Here is a 22,369-nt window from a genome sequence, read left to right as displayed (position 1 = left end):
GTGGGGCTTTGTTTCCCTTCAAATTGCAAACAGTAAATGAATAACAAGAGGAAAAACTATGGGGCCTTACAGGCGACCACCAGCCTTCCCGGGAAGGCTACAACAGATCCTTAATTTGTTACGCCCCTCCACCACAGCAGCCAAAATGGTTTCCCAGCAGTATACTTCAATTGATCAATCATCTTGTATATGAACCATTCTCACTGTACAGTCTTTTCCAGCTCCAGAAGCCAATCGGCTCTGTTAAGGACCATTTGTTTCCTCCAATAGCACAATTTTCCAGCTACTAGCCCTGTCGCCAGCCACCGTCTTTAATGCTCGGAGGGTATCTCACAATTGGACATGTTGTATAGAAGAGCTTATCTGTGCAAGGGAACTATTTGCTCATCCTCCAGTTCTCTAACAGTAGATCACACCTCCAACCAGTTTATACTACTATTATAAAGAGAGAACACAAACCTTTTCGCAAGGTAAACTCGGGAACCACAGCGCAAATCCACACACCCAATACATTGCTGTAATTCTCAGGGTATGCAGATGGACATAGGCTATAGAAAATAAAAAAAAACGTAAATTAAAAAATATAACTTTAAAAAAAAGTAGTGCCCTGAAAGTAGCGCCGGCCGCGATGCTGACGGCCACGACGTAGCGCTGGCCGCAACGTACGTGATGACGAGGAGGAGCGGCGGTGAAGTAGGAAGCTTGGGGAGGAGCAGCGGCTCAGGTAAGGCTCTGGGACACGGGACGGGAGGGAGCCGGTGCAGGAGGTTGGCACGGAACAACTACGGTAAGGCTCAGGGTCTGGGGGCAGCATTTCAGGCTTTCGTGCACTCCCGCCCCGGCCCCCGCCCACCACGACATTGTCCGGGACATAGACAATGTTGTGGCGGGCGGGGGCCGGGGCGGGAGTGCACGCAAGCCTGAAATGCTGCCCCCAGCCCCCTTCTGCCCCGGGCAACGCTGGGGCGGGCTGCTAGTAGTCAATAAGTTGAGGGCAGGTTGATAGAATATGCATAATTCCCCCCCCCCCCCCGTACTGCGCACCTCTAACTGTTGGGGTGTGGTAATAGACCAGCTATTTGTAGTTTGACCAGCAATCAGTACCAGTTATGCAACAATTTAAAACATGCACATTTCAGTCGAGCCTCCTGGGGATAGGTGTGCCCTATAGTCCTCTGCCATGGGCCCACAAAGACTTCCATGATGGGTCATTGGTGGAAGACCAAATTGCACACCAAGATCCATAAAGGATTTAAATTAGGGCTCAGAGAACAGTTGCTTAAGTGAACAAATCCCACACTCCTTCCACATTCGCTAACTGACCATCTGCCCCCCTACTTAGAACCTCACATTATTCCAAATAGGGGTCACCGTGTGGAGCCAAGGGTCAATTCTGAGAGCCAAATGAGCCTGCTTCTAAACGCTAAAGCTGTTCAATATTATGGGGCTATACAAGACCCGTTCCTTGGGTTTTGTTGTGTAGAGGGCATAGATTGAGGCCCTGCGGTGTGTCGTAGCACTACCTGTCTGGTCCTAGGTTGGGGGATCTTGCATTGCCTCCTCCCAGTTTGTCATATGTAATAAGTAGTTTACCAGGTAATAGGTGCCATGTGTGGCAGACAGAGACCCCACACCCCTGTGTGTGCATACAGGTTTGGGCTTTTGGAGCCAGGGCGTGCTTGCTCCTCACACAAAGCCCTTGATTTCTAATTCAATAGTGCACAGTATTGGGCATGGTATGGAGATCTGGAACATTCCCAATATGTAGTTAAGCTATATCATTCCTGGCACAACTGGCTTGGTAGCGCTTAGAGCGGACACATTCAATGGCATGTATGCTGTTTAACTGCATGGTCACAGACTTAAATCCTAATTTGTCCATTAGACCCTCAGCTTTTTTAGTTTATTGGGGTCCATTGAGTTGAGCAATACACTTCTGATATCTGCAGCACCAAGGGAACAAGTGCTTTACACAATAGGTAATCATGTTATTACTTTACCTAAAATGTCAAAAGCAGGAAGTACATCCACATCGATGGCCTCATTCACCTTCCTGGAACGTATGCTGAAGGTCAGGGAACGTGGCTGGCGCGGTTGTCCTTTAGAATCCAGATTGACTCTTGGTTCCTCAATCTCAACCTCGTAGGCGATGCTTTTCCGGCATTTGTTCAACATCTCACAGATTTCAGCAATGACATTGCCTCGCATCTTATACTGGTCCTGTAAAGTCTGTAAGCAGCTCAGGAAGACCGCCAAGTCTGCATCAGAACCATTCTTCAAAGCTGTGCCTTTACCAGAGGATCCACCCTACAAAACCAGAAGGAACGGGGTTGTTATTGTCTGTGAATCATGCCCTGGATCAGCCAATTAGGAATAGGATGACATAGATCTGCGCTGAAAAGTAACAAAGGTAGATGCATTGTGACCAACTTTACTACACCATCTTCCCTGAGCAGATGGTAAGGACTGTAGCCCCAATTGACAAAGTCTGGTGTGTGCTTTAGTGTCACTTACTCTTGTAGAACTACTGGCTTACTCATTAATTTCAGGTGTAAACTAGGAGTATGAAAAGTTTCAGAAGCTTGGTCTGGTAAGTCAATTCTCTTTATCTGTAAGAAGAGATGTCCAGAGTAAATGACCGGCCAGAGCGACAGCGAAGTACAACTGCTGTTCTGACCATAAAAACATGCCACCATTCCAGTATGGAACAATGGTTATGGTGGCATGTGCTACATTCAAAGGTAAACACTGAAACTTATAGATACATAAACTTAAATATAAATATACACAGAACCCAACACATCTTCCCCCTTAAACACAAAAATAAAATACAATGACACAAAGATATTGTAAAAAAACAAAAGTGCATATAACACTAAAAGATGTCAACACATTAGGATTTGACATAATCTTTAAACCAAATGGGAGGTTTCCGTTCTCTTGCAGGAATTCTGGAACAGGGTTCACCATGAATGGAACTGGGCACACTGTGAGAGGAGGAATCAAAACAAAGGTCGCCAGGCAAACCCTGCTTAGATAATCTTTCCATATTCCATCATTTATCATCAGATAGTTTAACAGATCTATTCCCTATGGATGGAGTTGCATAGGACGTGAAAACTTAGAATGACCCTTAGTAATGAAGCCAGAAAGTCTCACTTTAACCCAGTCACCTTCTTTGAAAACAAATTGTTTCATTCCTTTAGTTGGTTCATTAGTTGTAGTGCAGTACCTATTTCCCTAACAGGCAGTGTGCATTGGAATATTATACACCATAGGTTTGGCATAGGACTGAGGTCAGTATGCCCCTTTCGAGTATATTAAACTTAATTTACTTTGTACCAACTAACTCAGAGGCCACTAGAAACTCCTTGTAAACAAGAAAGGAGTAGTTTCTGGCAACTGCATAAACATGACAACTTTGTTTCCCTTTTAGAATCGGAACATGTCTCAGAATCGTGGAAACAATAGATAACAGTTTCATTCAGCTAATCGTGCATGCTTAGTTTCTTCAGAGTTACACAGAAATAGTAGACGGGTGTTTCAAAAAAAGGATTTATTGAACAGTCTTGTTTTTGTGTAAGAGATATGAGCTGTTACAGTCGTAAGACAGTATGCGAGATATATTATGTACAGCGTAAGCAGTAGAAAGAAATAATACTGCAATAGCATTGTCTTTTAGCTATGACACATATTCATATACATAAATAACACAGGCTAAAAAGTGTATACTTGTCTGATGCTTCTAACTAGTTCTACCCCAATGTACCTAACCTAAGTGTAGTACAAGGTAAGAAGTAGATGCTATATTCTATAGTATGGTAAGCTATAGTTTGTTATGCCAAGAGTCCCTCTAGATTTTAGTCAGCCCCATACCTTAGAATGAGAGAGGTGGGAATCTCTTTCCGGGTCTCAAACTGTAACACCCCGCAAAGGGAGTCAGAACACTTGAAGCTGGATTCTCTGTGAGCAGGGATGACAGTGTGTCTTGTCAGTGTGTCAGGCTGGGACATGAATTCCTCAGAAGTTGTGATCTCTTCCGAACTTGCCGTGGTAAGACGTATCGAGCTGTGCAGCCGAGCCGTGGTTTGCCACAGTAAGGGAAGGTATATTTATACCTGGAAGGTGCTTAGGAATGTTTGCATTGATGTAAAATCGGGCAGAGGAAGACGTCATGAATGAACCCTTATGGAATAGCGGTTCATGCATAATCAATGAGTTCTTGGAGAAATCAATAATCCAAGGCTAGGGAAACTCCCAATGGCTTAAGGGTCTGGTTTCTAAGAACTCGTTGTGACGTTGGGGTGGACGGATGTCGTTGACCATGCCTGTATTTGGATAGCATGGCTAATGCTTAAATAAGGACTGGGATTCTATGCCTAAATAAGGGCAATGCAACTTGTGCCTATATAAAGACATGATTCAGGGAAACCTATACACGGACACCTAAAGCGAAACACAACACCCACTCCACTAACGAATGATTGATAGTACTAAATGCTAAACAATAAAACGCGAAACATTTAAAATTGAGTACCACATGTTGCTAAAAATATTTGTAAAAGCATACTAAAATAAGTCTTTGTTAAAAAATTTTTTTACTTGACATGAAATGCAAAGGTGCTGTACGTATTAAAGCAGTGTTTCATTCTAAGCATATGTTTACAGTTAATGCTAAATGAATGAACATAAATATATACATATATTGAAATGGTTCACAATGATATAAGAAAAGTTAAAAGCCGTTTCATGTTATGGTACATAAATGAAATTGTGGTGAATAAGGGTGACAACGTGTCCCTGGAAGCGTTCAAAGAAGTCTGTTCTCTATGAATAGTTCTACTGAAGCAGATTACTTTGCCATAAAAAGAAAAATTCAAATTTAGAAAAAAAAACAATTATAGGAAAAGTTCCAAGGTTTGTCTTTGTTTTTGAAAAAATGAAGGCCAAATTCATAGCTGTCTCAGTACACTGTGAGCCGAATCAGTCAGTGTATGGGTCTGGTGAAAACATGAAATCCTCTATTCGTGTAGCCAAAAGATCGTCAACTGATGTCGGTGACACTTGGAATACCTCATTTATAAGATTAACTGCACATAGATGTGAAGCATCGCCAGTAGCAATGTTCGTTTCCGATGTTACTTGTGTGCCTGTTGATCCATCTTGTACCTCAGCACTAGCATGTTGCGTCTGTGAGATCTCAACGAATGCTGTCATCAGGATTGGTAGCCTCTGGGGACAACACAGAGTATTGGCCGTTATTGGGTCCAGCAGAGTATCCATATCTGTGACAGATGTCTAGCATGCATTCTTCACCGCAAAGAAGGCAGCGTAGAACAGATAAGATGCAATATTGCCAGATTGGTCTGAATGACAGTAACCATGTTGTATTTAATTCTCATAGACCAGGTAAGCCCAAAAGTTGCACTATGTGCTCACGTCACTTCCGTTCTAGGAGAGCTTTCTCCAAGGTGCTGGGAGTGATGCCAGTATATTGGCTTGCCATAGCGTAGTAGTAGGAATAGAAACAGGATTCCTGCAATGAGTGATAGAATTAGTGGCAGACCACCAAACACCGAGTGCACGAAGTTTGGAATGATTCCGAGGACTGCCTGAAAAGGTGTTAACAGTCCTGAACATATGGTCTCTAATATATGTACAATACCGCTCGTATCAGACATGTTTAAGATACGTCTCATCATTTCCACGAAATTTGTAGGGCAGTTTGTACTTATTAAAGCCTGTATCTCAGCCAAAGTCCTTGCAATTTGCAGATCGTAGGTTTCTTTGGCCGAGGTGAAAGGTACGGTTTGTTGTAAAAGCATGGCTTTTATTCTGCTTAAAGTATCAAATCGTATAGAAGAAACATTTAATGAAGGCCATAGAGGCAACTCCCTGACTGTCTATTTGGGGGAACAATACTTGCATACATCAAGTGACCCTGGAGTTAACCGTTACCAGATATGGTATTCCTGGCAACATGTCACAGCAATTCTGATCATTCAACATGAGGTAACTCCCATATGAAAGTTGGCCAAGCGTTGGATTAATCACAGCGGCCTGTGAACCTTGCAGGTGGCAGGATAGGTTTGCCACAGAACTGCTACAAGCCCAGTGTATTTTTTTTTTTTAAAAATATTTTTATTGAAGTATTTTACATTTGTATACAAAGCACGGCATCATTAATACAGACCATGAATTGGAGGAGGAAGAGTATATACTAGTTCAAAAAAATAAAAAAATAAAAAACAATGACTAAATCATCAGCGGGTGAGAGTAATATTTCCAAAAAATAAATTCGAACACAAATTAGGACATAGAAAATACCATTAATAAATGCAACATGTATTTTCATATTGAGCAGCATCAATATTGTATTTACATCAAATTAGTATCTCTTATCTGCGAGTAATCCAACATTTCTCATTATTATACCTCCTTCCATCGAGTTATAGGGTCCCATATTGTATCCCCCAACTTCCTGCCCTTTTTTCCCTTCCTTGCATATATCGCTTTCTCCATTTTATGCATTATTAGTAGCTTAGCCAGCCATTTATGGAAGGTAGGTGGTACAGGATCTATCCATGCAGAGGCTATACATAATCTCATGGTAGCCATGGCTACAAACAAAAATTCCCTACCACGAAAAGAACGTGTATCCTCAACATTTACTCCTAATAGGATAGTTCCTGGGGTTAGAACAATTTCGCTTTCTACAATTTTACTTATAAAACTTTCGACTTCCTTTTTAAATAGATCTAAACGGGGACATGTCGCAAATACATGTTCCAAGTCAGCATCCTGGCTTCCACACCTATAGCATGTAATACCCACTAACCCTCCCCATTGAGCTATTTTAGCCGGTGTATAATACAGATGGTACAGTGTTTTATAGTGTTGAGCCTGTAGTGGTGCTGCACATAATAATGATTTCCCCATTTCTAGTGAGATTCCAAAACTTTCAGAACTAATTGTAAGATTATCTCTCCATTTTTCACTCCACTTTTGATGATCGTCTTGTTTTGCTTTCATCAATTCAGCATACAATCTTTTAATTGTGCAATCCTCTCCTTTTTGAATAATATCCATTATAGCATTGCGCCTGAATCCCAAAACGCCACCTTTCTTTGCCAGAAAGAAACTCCTGATCTGCAAAAATTTAAAGAACTGCCTTGTTTCTAGATTGTATCTATCTTGCAGATCTTTGAATTGTAGAAAACAATGTTCCCCCCTAATATCTCCAATATTTCTGATTCCCCTATTTTCCCACTCTACCATTACAGATCCCGAAAAAATATCTTGTGGAAGGGTTGGATTATGTAACAATCTCGTATAAGAATTAAATTTTCCCAAGCCAATTTTTTTAGAAAAACTTTTCCAAATTTCGAATGCTGCTATTAATATCTTGAACTTTGTCCTCTTGTAATAACTAGCCTCTGTAAATTTTAGAAAAACATCCTTCGCTTCCGTTCCCAGAGTTAGGCCATAGATTGCTAATGATCCATATTCACTCCACTCCTCTCCTCCACTGCCCTGTTCACCTCCCATTAAGCCAGCCATGTTCTGTAAGGCTGCCGCCCAGTAATAAGATTTTAAATCTGGAACTCCCCAGCCTCCCCTTTCTCTTGGCAACGTCATGTATCTAAGAGCCCTTCTCGTTTTCCCTTTTGCCCAGAGAAATCTATTTAGCATACTCTCTAATTTCTTAAATATTTTATTTTCGAAGAAAAGCGGTATTGCCCTAAAAAGATATAGGAATTTTGGAAGGATAATCATTTTTACTATATTAGATCTTCCCACTATTGATAAGTGTAAATTATCCCATCTATCCAAGTCTTTTTCCACTTTCTTAATTAAAGGGGAGATGTTCCTTTCCACCAAGTTATCCAAGTCTGCCATTATGGTAACCCCTAGATATGTACCTTCTTGTATTACTCGGTTATCTAAGCATGGAGTATACGAATTTTTAATTATCTGTGTTTTTGTTGTATTTAATTTGTATCCCGAAATTCTTCCAAATTTCATCGCCTCAAACTCAAGGTGTTCTATAGCTTCAGATGGGTTTGGAGAGATAACAGCGATGTCATCTGCGTAAGCTAATATTTTACATTGCCCGATAAGCGTTGTAACTGGTGTTATCATCGCTGATGCCTCTATTTTACGTATAAGCGGGTCCATGTATATAGCGAACAATAAGGGTGAACAAGGGCACCCTTGTCTGGTACCTCTTTTTATATGGAATTTTCCTGTATTCCCACTGTTCACTCGTAGTGTCGCTACTGGTTCTAAGTAAAGAGTTTGTATGGCTTTGATAAAGCCCTGTTTAATTCCCGTTCTGGCTAGAGCGTACCAAAGGTAGCTCCAGGAGACCCGGTCGAATGCCTTTTCTGCGTCGAGTAGCATCACTGCGATCGGATCCCCTGTGACTGCCGAAACGTCAAATAGAGTTATTGCCTTCCGTATATGGTGGGTGGTTCCTCTCCCTGGTATAAAACCATGCTGACAGCTGCTCACGATTTTATCTATAATTCTAGCCAGCCTGGATGCTAAGGCTTTAGAGAAGACTTTTGCGTCTGCATTGAGTAGGGTTATAGGCCTATAGGAGCCTGGTTCCTCCGGTTTTTTACCCTTTTTTAGTATTACGACCACTTCTGCACCCCCCCATGATTTAGGCGATGTTATCCCCAGTTGTGCACCTTGCATCACCTTCACTATTTCTTCTCTCAAGCAATCCCAAAATACTTTATAAAATTCAATAGGAATTTGATCTGGGCCTGCTGCTTTACCAGAAGATAGGTTCCATATTGCCTGCTTTATTTCTTCTAACTGCAGCTCTTCTTCCAACCCATTTGCTTCCTCTTCCTCTATTGGATTTACAGGGATATCCTCGAGGTACTCCCTCATTTCTTCCTTATCTTTTAGCGGGTCACGACCATATGATTCGTCATCATATAGCTTCTCGTAGAATATCCTAAAAACTTCTCTTATTTTAGTCGAATCTGTTTGTATCATACCCGCAGCGTCCCTGATTTCCCTCACTATGGCTACAGATTCTTGTTGTCTTGCTCTAGTAGCCAATATCCTGCCTACTGACTCACTCAGCTCGTAACACTTCTCCCTTTTAGTGTCGTAAATTTTCGCCGCTTTGCTAGCAATTTCACCCTCTGCCTCAGCTTTGGCTTTTACTAGCTCTACCCATGCTTTTTCGATATCCTGCCCCGACACCACACCATTTTCTAAATTTTCTTCTGCCTTCAAGACATTCGAAGCTAATTCTAGATTCCTCAGCTGAGCTTGTTTCCTTTTATAAGAATTATAACTCATCGTTTCCCCTCGTACTCCAGCCTTAAATGTGTCCCAAACAACTCCTATTTCTGCTGTGTCTTTGTTAAACGAGAAAAATTCAGTAATCCATTTGTTCATATATTCTATATAATTCTCATCTTTCAGTAGCTCTCTTTCAAAAGTCCAGTTCGTGTGTTGTCTAATGCTTATTTTTGATGTTATAGTAAGTACTAGAGGATTATGGTCGCTTAGGATCCGTGGCAGCCTTTCAATCTTCGAGTCAGAACTACTTATACTTGAAATAAAAAAATAGTCTAGTCTTGCACATGTTTGGTGCGGTGCAGAGTAATATGTGTACCCTTTATTATCCAATATTTTTTTCCCCCATACGTCTGAAAGAGCATTGTTTAATACCAGACTGTGTAGCGCCTGGAATACTTTTCTTTTCCTACCGCCATACTTTCCAAAAGAGCCCAGTCCTAATCCATCTGCACCATTAATATTAAGATCACCTCCCAAGATAATATTTGGTGCCCAGGTTGCTAATTCAACATCAAGGAATTGGAATATATCAGGGTCGTCCTCTGTTGATCCATATACATTTACCAATGTTTTCCACTCTCCGTCTATCCAGCACTCAACCATAGCCCATCTTCCCCATTTATCTTGTGCTTTTTGACAGTAACCATGTTGTATTTAATTCTCATAGACCAGGTAAGCCCAAAAGTTGCACTATGTGCTCACGTCACTTCCGTTCTAGGAGAGCTTTCTCCAAGGTGCTGGGAGTGATGCCAGTATATTGGCTTGCCATAGCGTAGTAGTAGGAATAGAAACAGGATTCCTGCAATGAGTGATAGAATTAGTGGCAGACCACCAAACACCGAGTGCACGAAGTTTGGAATGATTCCGAGGACTGCCTGAAAAGGTGTTAACAGTCCTGAACATATGGGCTCTAATATATGTACAATACCGCTCGTATCAGACATGTTTAAGATACGTCCCATCATTTCCACGAAATTTGTAGGGCAGTTTGTACTTATTAAAGCCTGTATCTCAGCCAAAGTCCTTGCAATTTGCAGATCGTAGGTTTCTTTGGCCGAGGTGAAAGGTACGGTTTGTTGTAAAAGCATGGCTTTTATTCTGCTTAAAGTATCAAATCGTATAGAAGAAACATTTAATGAAGGCCATAGAGGCAACTCCCTGACTGTCTATTTGGGGGAACAATACTTGCATACATCAAGTGACCCTGGAGTTAACCGTTACCAGATATGGTATTCCTGGCAACATGTCACAGCAATTCTGATCATTCAACATGAGGTAACTCCCATATGAAAGTTGGCCAAGCGTTGGATTAATCACAGCGGCCTGTGAACCTTGCAGGTGGCAGGATAGGTTTGCCACAGAACTGCTACAAGCCCAGTGTAAACTAATATCCCGACATATGAGTGAACCGCTCAGTGCTTTTTCACATTGTGTACCGCTTACAAACAATTCACACTCCACTCCAACATCTGTGTGTGTAAGGTAAATCCCAGGAGGTCTTAATGTATTCTTTACTCAATCTTTCATATTTGCCTGCTTGCATTTGTTTAAGGCAATACTGAAAATGGAAAGTTGTAACAGGCAGAGTTATTTTGCCATGAATGATCCATTCTGTAGCTGGTTTTTCTGCTACCGTAAATGGCAATTTTTCCAGTTTTTCAATGCTCGGCACTGTATACTTTGCTCCCCTTTGTGCCAGTTCGATCTGTTTATCAGTGAGATTGTATTCTGTAAACAGAAATGACGGGTTGATGAAACGCCAGGGCACATAGCCTGCACGCAAGGATTGCGGCGTCCAGCCTAATAACATAATAGAACGTAACTGAGACTGGCCTTGCCGCAGCATGATCAAATCTTTTTCCAGTATTTCTATAGCAGAGAATACAATGTCGTTAACCCATTGTCGACCACAGCGAGAGATTTCTCTAACTTAATACGATCAATTTCTCGTATTCTTTCTGCGGGGTCTGCTTGGGTAACCTTCCATATTTCATTATAGGCATCATAGATGCTGGCATATATGAAACGTTTTTGATGCAGTTTTCTTGAACCTAGCAAGAAATTCCTATGGTCTGCGCCTTCTTTAATTAAAGATAAGTGTTGTTTCACATCCTCGAGTGTAGATGTTTGTAGCCAATCAAGGCATAATTTTCGACACTGTATGTTGTTACAACCCCTGGATGCTGTCTTTGAACATAGCGTGGGTCTGACCTATTGATAGTAAAATCCTGTATTCTATTCAGGAATCTTTCTTGACAGATGTTTGTGTCGAGGGCCAGATCAACCATTTTTTCCATTCAGGATCTGATCTGTTGTTTTGTAGAATTGTGTCTACTGTCATCGCTCCCTGTGTGGTGCTATTACTTGCAGGTTTTGGTACAGAAGGTGTGTTCATGTCTTTGATCTTGGCTAATCCAAGGCAAGATGTTTGTTGGACAGTGTTATTTAAAAGCATAATTTGCTGTGGGATGATATAGGCTCTAAAAAAAGCTTCTATCCCCTGCACTTGCCAATCTTTTGAACCCCAGACAGATTTTGTAGCAATTGTGTCTTTCCAAAAGTCGAACCCTTGTCTAGACAGTTGGGCAATAAAGGCTGCAGAATAAATCTGTTTTGTATTAGTTAACATATTTTTCGTTCCTGTTTTGTTCACATTTTTAAAGTAAAATGTTTCTGGATTGGATGTATTGTACCCTGAAAAATATGGAAACTTATTTGCAAACATTTTTTAACTACCCCTTGGTGGGGTAGGACAATGTTCCCATTGGTTATACATAAATACATTTCTGGGTGTTCGCATATTTATGCAAGCAATTATGACCATAGTGGTTGTAACAATAAAGCTGTTCATCGTCTGATGAACCCTCTAAGTTTTCATGGTTAGAGAATGCAGCAGACCTTTCTAGATCATCAGACATCATTTTATTAACAGTCTCAAAGTCCCAATCATCAGAATAGGTACTGAGGTAATAAAGTGACTTAATGACATTTTAAATAAGTGTGGGATCTTCAAAAGTTCAGACGGGCCGAATATATCATAATACGTTTTGTCCCAAACTATACCATCTTGTAAAGGAACGGCTGTGATGCTCACTGCTGACAAGTCTCTTGCTTCACGATGGGATAATTTGTGTGGTTTCAAAAGTAAGTTCACATTTTTACTTTCAGTGACCAAACAAACATATCTTCCCTTTATCAGCACGCTTAGTGTCATTACTAAAACTAGCCAAAGAAAAATATTCCAGAAATAATCCATAGTTCAATCCATGGTGAAACCAGATAAGTCTTTTTCAGGAAATGAAAAAAGTCTTGTACTTGATCTTTGAAAGTTCTTTTGGCTGGTGTCGTTTCAGGATCGCTTGGATCCTCAGAAAACGTATCAAAGTTAATGAAATAGCCAGAGGCAGTTCTGTCAATGGTTGGAATTGCATCAGGATTCGTTAAAATCGCTAGATTAGTTAAAATCGCTAGAACCAGTTGATCACGTAATACATTGGTATAGACAGTTGTATCATGACAAACTCTTACTAGAGTTTCAAGAGGAAGTTCCATAGCATTGTTTGCTTAGTCCTTCATTTCTTACTGCTGAATTCTCGATGGCTACGAGTCTTTCAATCTGACCCTCCAGGATAGTAGCTAGAGGAGTGCATCTGATGTAAATAAATAATTTACTCTCTTAATTTCTATGCAGGTAAGTACTTAATCAATAATAACTCAGATCGGATGAAAAAAGACAGAGTCCGTGGTGTTAGAGTTCTAAGGGGTTTTATTCCTTAAAAAGGAATGGTCATGGCCAAGATATCATGTTCTGACCACCACAGGGGTGTCAGAAGGGATAGAGCGCTAACATTTTATTAACAGTACATAGCTTATATACTTATTGTACGCCATTGAAAACAGTATAGAAGGCGTAACAGCTGAGAGAAGACAAGATAACAATATACACGTGGTACAAGTGCGTAATCAAGAGGCGTGAACTAGAGGTGTGTGCTAGAATCGTCACGGGTAGGTGTCACGAATGGGTGGCACTAACAGAAAATGTTGCAATGTCAGCAGAAATCGGAAGCTTGGATGCGCGCGCAGCTGCATGACGTGTAATTGAAGGGGTGCAGGGGACTTGACATTTACACTGACGGAAAGAGACAGAAGTCTGGCATGTCAGATTAACTTGTGCTTCTATCATATCTGATATCTGATGTTTAGGAACTAAGCTATCTGGGCAGAAAGGTCTCTAGAGCAGAAGCTATTCTATACTTGCTGTGAGTGCGTGTATAAGCGCCTGAGTGTCTGTATGAGAAGCGTGGGGGCATGGGGCCTTCCATGGAAGCATGGCAACAGAAGCTATGAATTACTTGCACAGAGACAGGTCGGCCCTTTAGCCCTGCAGCTGAGGAAGGATGTTTACTGAAACTAGCAGGCAGGAATGTATTTTCGGGGAGGGAAACAGATAACTCGAAGGTTATAGTCAATCTTGGCAGGCAGCGGGTTGAGCTGAGCACGGAGGGCCGCGCTAGAAGTAAGTCGGAGTTCACGGGTACGGGGGCAGCCTGGGCAGAGGCCCTCGCAGTCAGAAGCCAGAAAGGAGGCTCGGTGGAGGAAATTAAGGGCCTACTTCAGCCAGGGCTGGAAAACATAGGAGTACACTACAAAAAGACGTTGGCATAGCATACTTAGGAACGGACCATTCAACCCATTCATGGTGGGTCTGAAAGAGGACATGGTAACGTTGGACGCAAACGTATTTGCGTCTTCATAGCTGATACAGGAGGGAAGTTACATGCACTTTAACTCGTACATGGAGTCGGTGGGGTACGCGCTAGGGAACATAACTTGACCAAAAATCTATATTACCTCATTCCCTCCTTGTTCCCTACGGACCCTTCATGATATATCGATCCTCATGAATCGATCAGTCTGTTCTTGTAACATTATATGTTCATCTTTCTTTCTTTGACTGTTTGAGAGGAAACTGGAATGTTCAATGCACGATGTGGCACACAGTCCACATATCGCTGGCCCACACTGTAGGCACAGGCAGCAGCTGAATACTATAACAAGGCCAATGCCTAGGAATGATAAGATCTTCCATCCCCAAGCGGATAACGTTGTCCAGAACCAACCTGACCAAGTCCAGGTGCCTGGAGTCTGATGTATCTGATTTGCAATTTTATGCAGTCGGGTAATAGCTTGATAGACAGATGGTGCGTTTTGTGGAATGAAAACACAGCAACTTGACCCGATGACCTTACAGGCTCCACCTCTATCTGCCAAGATGACGTCAATAACAAGACGATTTTGAAGGACAACAACCCGCATAGCAGATTGCTCCTCTGTTAAGTTACCTAAGGCGGAGGCAGTTTCATGTACTACAGCTTCAAGTGTTCTAGTTAATCTACGTATTAATTTACTGTTTTGGACAGGTCCTAAAAAGAAAAAGAATCCTTTATTGAAATCAGTGTACTGTTCCCATGCCGTTTCTGTGTAGTCGACAAGTGGAATATCTCTTTTGGGTCTATTCTGTACTAGATTCATATTTCTATGGTAATCAGGGGGAGCTAGAAAAACAGGTGGCAGAAGGAATGCAATATAACAGGTACCATCCCAATCTGGAGGCAAACGTATGTATGCGGTATGACCGCAAACAAAATAGGAGTGACTGATAGCTTTAAAGGACGATTTACCATGGTCACTGAATTCGACCACAGTAGTGCATTTACTATGACCTACGTGTACTGAACCTTTCTTGCTAACACATAGTTCACCTGTGACTGGTAATACTAACATATGGGGCAGAACTGGAGCAGCTTCGGATTCAACGGTAAGGATCATAAGGCTAATTGTGTAATTACCTAATCCATATACTTCATTTTCTAGATCAGTTCCTATTCGAGTGGGAAGTCCCTCTTTATCAGGATAACAGACGTCGAGCAGGACTAAGTTCAGGTTACCCCAAACCCAGCCCCCATCGAAAACAGCAATATCAGGATCTAAGGAATTAATTATTTTATACCATGCCCCACAGGAGCCATTGTGAGTGAACGGGTACGGAAAGAGGGGCAGAGCTCCTTTGTAATTCTGGTAGGGAGGGAGTCGGCCACATATCCAGCAGTCGGTAGCATTATTTGTCTGATGGGAGTGGTGTAACATACTAATGAATGTATTGTTGCGCAGCGCAAGTCTGTAAGAGAGTTCGTGTGCAGGAAGTTCACTAAAAGTGTGTTCAGCAGAGACATTGTAGACAGATTGTTCACGCCTGAAAATAGGCCAATAGATAGGTAGCAGAATACTGGCAATAATAATTAGAACACTTAGAAAAAACATTATTAACAACGTCACTATACAGTGACTGCGCAGTGATTTGCAGTATGTAATTCTTTTGACTTGTCTCTCTCTCTCTCTATCTCGATCTAGGGGATACATGTCAGAAACTATTTAACCGATTCACCTAGGGGAGGACTTAAACAATTAAACTGTCTGACTTGCTAGATCGGAGTTTCATACGATATTGTTCTTGGGGAGTCTTTTCTCGTTCGGATACTGTAAAGTCTTTTTCCTCAACACAGTCTTTGGTGGGGGTGGACGAGTCTCGATCAGGTTTCAGTCCACAAAATTTCTTCACATGACTCGTGTGGACCCACCCCTTTCTCCCCTCTATCTTCACGGCGGTCCTCGTGGTGAGAAGGACGGTCTTCGGTGCTTTCCAGCGGGGCTCCAACGGATTTTTCCGGTCGAAATTCCGGACGAGTACCAGATCCCCAGGACGGACCTCGTGCGGCTTTACATCAGTGTTGTCAGGAAAGGCTGCGGCAACCTGTGAACGACATGATTGGAGTGCAGACATCAAGGAGGCAAGGTAATCTGTCAACATATTGCAATCAACATCAGTGATTTTCTTCGGAATGGGCGTCCCCCACATATTCGGTGGTCTGCCAAAGACCACTTCGTACGGAGATAGCCCTGATCTTGAATGGGCGACCATCCTCATGTAGAATAGTGCCACGGGCAGGGCGACTATCCAGTCGACCCCCTTTTCCTGACAGATCTTTGCAAGGCGGATTTTTAGTGTCTGATTATGCCTTTCTACAAGGCCTGCTGCTTCGGGGTGTCGGACACAGTGGAACCTCCACTGATATCCTAGCAAAAGGGAAACTTGTTTCATCAACTCGGACGAGAATGGCTGTCCGTTATCTGAATACACGACACGGGGCAAACCGTACCGGGGGAAGAATTCACGAACCAACTGTCTGGCAGTGGTCGGAGCAGTGTAGTCTGGAACTGGGTATGCTTCGGTCCAACGGGACAGAGCACAAACAATTACAAGGACATATTTGAATCCTCGACAACTGTTCATCTGGATATAATCCATCTGGAGGACTTCAAAAGGGTGATCGGGAGGATGAAATCCACCTTGCTCTACAGGGACGCTTTTACCTGGATTGAACTGACAACAGATCATGCAAGTACGCACTTTCTGTTTTGCTGCTGCTCGTAAGTGTTTGTTGTACCAGAGATTTTGTAAACTGTCTAACATCGCTTTCTCTCCTAGATGTGCCGGGCTATGTGCTGTATTTATCATGACTTGAACCATTGAGTCGGGGAGAAACCATATAGATTTTCCCTTCGTCACCCAACCTTGATCTGTCTGAATCCCTCCTAGTTCAGTCCATTTCTTTATTTCCTCTGGAGTAGCATGTGTCTGGATATCAATTACGTCTAGGGCGGGATCTCTAACTGTCATACATTTTGTCGGTACTATTGTCTTTGTCACATCGGTAATCTGGGTGTGAGTCAGTGCTGTATGTTTTGCTGTCTGGTCTGCCAGGTCGTTACCCTGGGAAACAGAATCTGTAACTTTAGTATGTGCCTTACACTTCATGACTGATATGCCCGAGGGCAAATGTATTGCTTCTAACAGTGCTTGAATGAGGGGACCATGTTGAATCTTGGCCCCATGAGAGGTCAGGAAACCTCGTTCTTGCCAGAGGACTCCGAAGTCGTGTACAACTCCGAAGGCATAACGGGAATCAGTGTATATGTTAACATTTCTGTTCTTGGCTAGAATACAAGCTCGGGTCAGAGCGATGAGCTCCGCCGCTTGAGCAGACAGTGTGTCAATACGATGTGTTTCTTTAATTTCAGTTTCAGTGGTCACGGCATACGCGGCCACTAATTCTCCTGTACTTGTTCTCATGCATGAGCCGTCCACATAAAGTGTCAGGTCTGGATTTGTCAGTGGGACATCTGTTAAGTCTCGTCGTGGCTTTGTTACTGTATTAATTATTTCTATACAATCATGCGGGGCTGGATCTGTCATACTTGTGGGTAACAGTGTTGCTGGGTTCAGGATGCCACAGCGTCTGATTTCTATGTGTGGCTGGAATAGTGTTAATTCATAACCTGTCAGTCGTGCTATAGTTAAGTGTTGAGTCTGGGTTCTGTTTAACAAAACCTCTACAGAGTGTGGCACTTGAACTGTCAACTGATGACCTAAAACAATTGAATCACTTTGTCTTATTGCTAACGCTGTTGCTGCTACTGACTTTAAGCACGCAGGGAGTGCCTGGGCTACTGAATCCAATGTACTAGAGGAATAAGCACAAGGCTTATGTGAACCTGCTTGATCTTGAGTGAGGACAGACAACGCTGTACCATCACGTTCTGTAACAAAAAGTGTAAACGGTTTGCTGTAACATGGTGTTGCTAAAACTGGTGCTTGGCATAATGCTTTCTTTAAGTCTTCAAAAGCTTGTGTATGTTCCTGAGTCCAAGGGAGGGCAGTCGAAGTCGCTGCCTCCTGTGTCGTTAACTGGATGAGTGGCTTGGCTAGAAATGCATACTGGGGAATCCATTGTCTGCAGTACGAGGTGAGGCCTATGAAGGCCCGCACTTCCTTTTGTGTCTGGGGTTGCGGCATATTTGTAATTAACTGAATGCGATCGGGAGTGAGCTGTCTCCCCACTTTGGACAGCAAGTGACCCAAGTACACAACTTGCTGAACACAGAATTGTAGCTTCGAAGGAGACACCTTGTGTCCCTTGTCGGCCAGGAAATGTAAAACTGTCAATGATGCTTTTTCACATTCGGGCTCACTTCGTGCGGTGATCAGTAGATCATCGACGTATTGCAGTAAAGCGGTGTTAACTGGCATTTGAATACAATCTAGTTGTCTTTTCAGTGCTTGACTATAGATGCTGGGGCTTTCTGTGAATCCTTGAGGTGCGCGTGAAAATTTGAAGCTGCGTCCATTTAAACTGAATCCGAAGAGATATTGGCTCTCTGGATCAATAGGCACGCTGAAGAAGGCGTTCTTGAGATCTATTACAGTAAAGAACGTTGCTTCTGAATCAATGGCAGTCAATAGGGATGAGATATCTGGGACCACAGGGTACTGTGGTATGATGCATTTATTTAATTCTCGAAGATCAATCACCAGCCGATATACTGGCGGTGCATTGGGATCAGTACGTTTAAGAATCGGAATGATGGGTGAATTACAGACATTGGAGTTGGTCTCGACGACCACTCCTTGGGCAATGAGCTCTTCAATGATTTTCAGTAAAGCCACTACAGCATCGGGTGGTAACTTGTATTGTCTGATTCGGGGTAATACAACTCCTGCTTTGAGTGTGACGCGGTATGGTGTAATGTGCATACAGCCTACATCAGTTGGGCCTTTTGCCCACAAGTAATCTGGTACATTTTTCAATCTGACATCAAATTCACGCAGAACATAATGACCCTTGAAATCCCGCAGAAAGAGTCTAACTCCCTCCGGGGAACAGCATATTATAGCTCCTAGAGCCTTCAATGTTTTAATTCCTAACAGATTTTCTGGACATGATTTTGTAAGTAACAAGTCTGTAACACGTGATAATGGACCCACAGCCAGGGGGACTGGTTCGGATACTTCATTTACAATAGGCTGTCCTGAAAAACCAAGGGAAACATTTTGTGAGCCTGAGAGGGGTGCCCCTGGAACTTCATCATGGCTGATTGTAGTGCGACTTGCCCCTGTGTCAATTAAAAACTTTCTGTCTTTTCCCAATACTTGACTGTGTACATAAGGACCTTCTTGATCTACAGGAATCTCAATAAGAGGCAAGCCACCTTCCCTCTCTAGGCTGTTTCATGTATATCGGGAATATTCGGGATAAGCGGACTGGGCATACTGATACATCTGTTGTGAGACTTGCTGAGACGCGGCAATAGGCTGTGGCTGTGGTATCGCTACTGTCTGTGCTGGAATCGAAGAGGCATGCATAGGCTGTGTATTCTGTGTATTTTGTGAAGACTGATGCTGGCTATGGTCTTGTCTAGGCGGATGCGGTCTTTCTTTAGTTTTACCTGTCGCTATGTTATGTTTCAGAACTGGGCATTCGTGTACGTAGTGACCTGGCTGCTTGCAGTAATTACATGTCCCTTTAACGGGAGCTGTAGTGTGACTCGTCTGGGTCGCACCCTTTCTGTGACTGTCGGCTGGGACCGTTTGTGCTACTAACATTTTCATCTTCGTGTCTTTCATACGTTTCTGTTCCTGATCTTGTTCTTCTCTAATTCTGTTCTGGTGATATTGTAGCATTTGTAACATCTGTGATGGCGTGTTTGCTTGCCATGTACTCTCGACCTTGTACACTCGATTTTTAACTAACGGTAGGGAATTCTCGACTAACTTTGATACAAAAAGATGCGGGTACGACTCGCTACTTGGCTTGAGGCCACTATTGATAATAAAACATTTCTCGAATCTTGAATAGAAGTCACTAGTATCTTCATCATGTTTCTGTTTACAGGACGAGATGGCGTCCCAATCTTCCTTTCTAGTTGTCAATAATCTTGGTAGAACCTGTACTATCAAACCTGGTAATGCTTTAGTTTTGTCCCCAAGGCCTAACCCCGGGATCCGTCTCTTTTCTTCGTCCTCTATTTCTGCCCATGCAATCTTTGTGTCTCCCACCTCCCATTCTTTTTCCTTCAATTTCTCGAATATGCCCGTGGGCAATAGTACTTTCAACATTTTCATGATGTCATCATATGTGTAGTCTCCCATCAGTAACATGTCTTTGAGCTCTCTGTGGAAACCTGCAGGGTCTTTATCATGGCACGGGACTAATTTCTTCATTTCTAACAGTTCTAATTTAGTCAGAGGCGTGTGTACATACACGCGTTTCAAGTGATTATCCTCACCCATAACTGGGTGTACTTCTCGTAAGGGGTTCTGACTTTCAATACTACCCCCGCATTGCATGTGGTACATTTTCCTTTCTGGAGGTGGGGCGGGAACGTATTCAGAGCTTACAAAGGTATTATATCTGTGTCGCTGTTCTAGAATTATTTGAATTAATTTGGTGCTTAAGCCTCTCCATCTCTCCATGAGTAGTGCTTCTAGTGTTTCGTGTAAGGGACCTGGATCAGAATAATGTTTTCTGTATTTGATGAGGAGGTGCTGAATCATGTATACACCTGCTAATTTCTGTTCGTCGGGGGAGAGGTTCAGAAATGTCTGGGCCACGGTATCATCATTATATATGTCTGCATTTTCGGCCCATGATACAGCTGATCGGGCTAGTTCTTGTTCATCCATAGAATTGAGTACATGATACCCAACTCGGTCTCGGAGCCTTTTGTCAGTTTCCTGGAACTGATGCTCAGCAGAATTCGGGTTTGTTAAGGCAGAGAAGAAAACTCTCTTGCTTTCTGGACGGATGCCCTTCCTAAGGTAAGTTCCCTTACCTACATATGCTATAGTACCTGCAGCTTTCTCTGGTTCTTCAGATTCGTCTTCCTCCTCAGAGGAAGCTTTGTCTTTCTCTTTCTCGTGTATCTCTATTACGGTCTTTCTTATTTTCTTGTACATACTAGCTATGCAATTCTGTCTATCATGTTTACCTTCCGATATATTTTGACCCCACTTGTGGAGTGCCTCTATTTCATCCTGCTCTGTCTCAGGCCTGTCTCGTTCTCTTATTAGGCAGTTTATAAAGAAACGTAATATATATGCTTGAGTGTCAACTTTCTGATGTTCCAAGGCATCTTTAATGCTTTCGGGATCCTTTCCAGTCTGTATAAACCGGTAGATTCTGTCTAGGTGTTCTTTCATACCGGAAAACATTAACAGAAAATCAGTAGCGGCACGTAACCGCAATGATGCCATCATCATTCTATCCTCTTTTCCGGGTACTGGATCATATCTGCAGACTGTAAGTTGTCCTTTGAGTGCACCAAGACGGGGTGATTTGTACACGGTGGGACTCCGCATGTCCCCTAGGGATAATCTGTGCGTTAAGGGCGGGGTCTGAAAACCCGCGGTCGCACCTCCTGAAGCGGAAGCTTGGGCATCCTCCCTGTGTGGAGTCTGTAATTGAATTTGTCTTTTAGTAGGATCTGGTAGACGTGGTTTCGGTAGGTCCGTTTTGAGTACGGGAAGAGGCGGGGCTGGCGGAACAGGGGAGGTCTGTTGTGGTACCGGCGGAACATGACCTGGGGGTGGAGTGCCACCTCCGTCCCTGTCAGTAGGCAGGGCACGAACAGGCAGATTGGTGTAAGCTGGTGCTACATCCTCTAAGTATGAATTTAGGAATATGTCTTTAGTAGTCTTGTGCATTACTTTAGTTGGAACTAATGGTGACGGCAAATTTTTCGGTATTTCTGAAATGGCGTCAGGTGTACCCTCGGCCAAAAGATACATGCTGTTCACTTGGCTATTTCGGATGCGATCTATTTGTTCTGATTTTACTCGGATTCCTTCAATAACTAATTCGTTTTCTTGGGCCTTTTCTGATTCTTTAAGTCTGTCTTCTCTACGAAGTGCTCTTTCAGCACGTTTATGTGATTCCTTACGCCAAAATTCTATGGCGTCTTTCTGGGATTGTCTGGCTTTCTTTTTCCGTAATGCCTCTTCTACCTTTATGATGCACTCGGCATCCCATGTTCCGTTAACTGGCCATCGGTATCTTTCCTCTAGGTGCTTTGTATAATCGGTCCATAATTCTAGATACAATATGGCGTCTATGCCATGTTTATGATACATGAAGTTACCTGGAGT

The 22,369-nt window shown here is 42.7% G+C and overlaps 1 protein-coding gene across 1 annotated transcript in view; it reads right to left on the bottom strand.

The window, feature by feature from the left end:
* LOC147679605 (2'-5'-oligoadenylate synthase 1-like) overlaps positions 1 to 22,369 on the bottom strand; it is a 146,129-nt gene that overhangs the window by 70,918 nt on the left and 52,842 nt on the right. The window contains exon 2 of the mRNA XM_086943178.1: positions 2,001 to 2,307. Coding sequence (XP_086799304.1) covers positions 2,001 to 2,307 — 307 coding nt within the window. The remainder of the gene's footprint in view (positions 1 to 2,000; positions 2,308 to 22,369) is intronic.

Source organism: Lissotriton vulgaris, chromosome 11 (genome assembly GCF_964263255.1).
Source record: "Lissotriton vulgaris chromosome 11, aLisVul1.2, whole genome shotgun sequence".
In the NCBI taxonomy this organism is placed as follows: Eukaryota; Metazoa; Chordata; class Amphibia; order Caudata; family Salamandridae; genus Lissotriton; species Lissotriton vulgaris.
The sequence above is the reverse complement of the archived record's forward strand: the minus strand, read 5'-3'. Positions and strand labels throughout refer to the sequence as shown.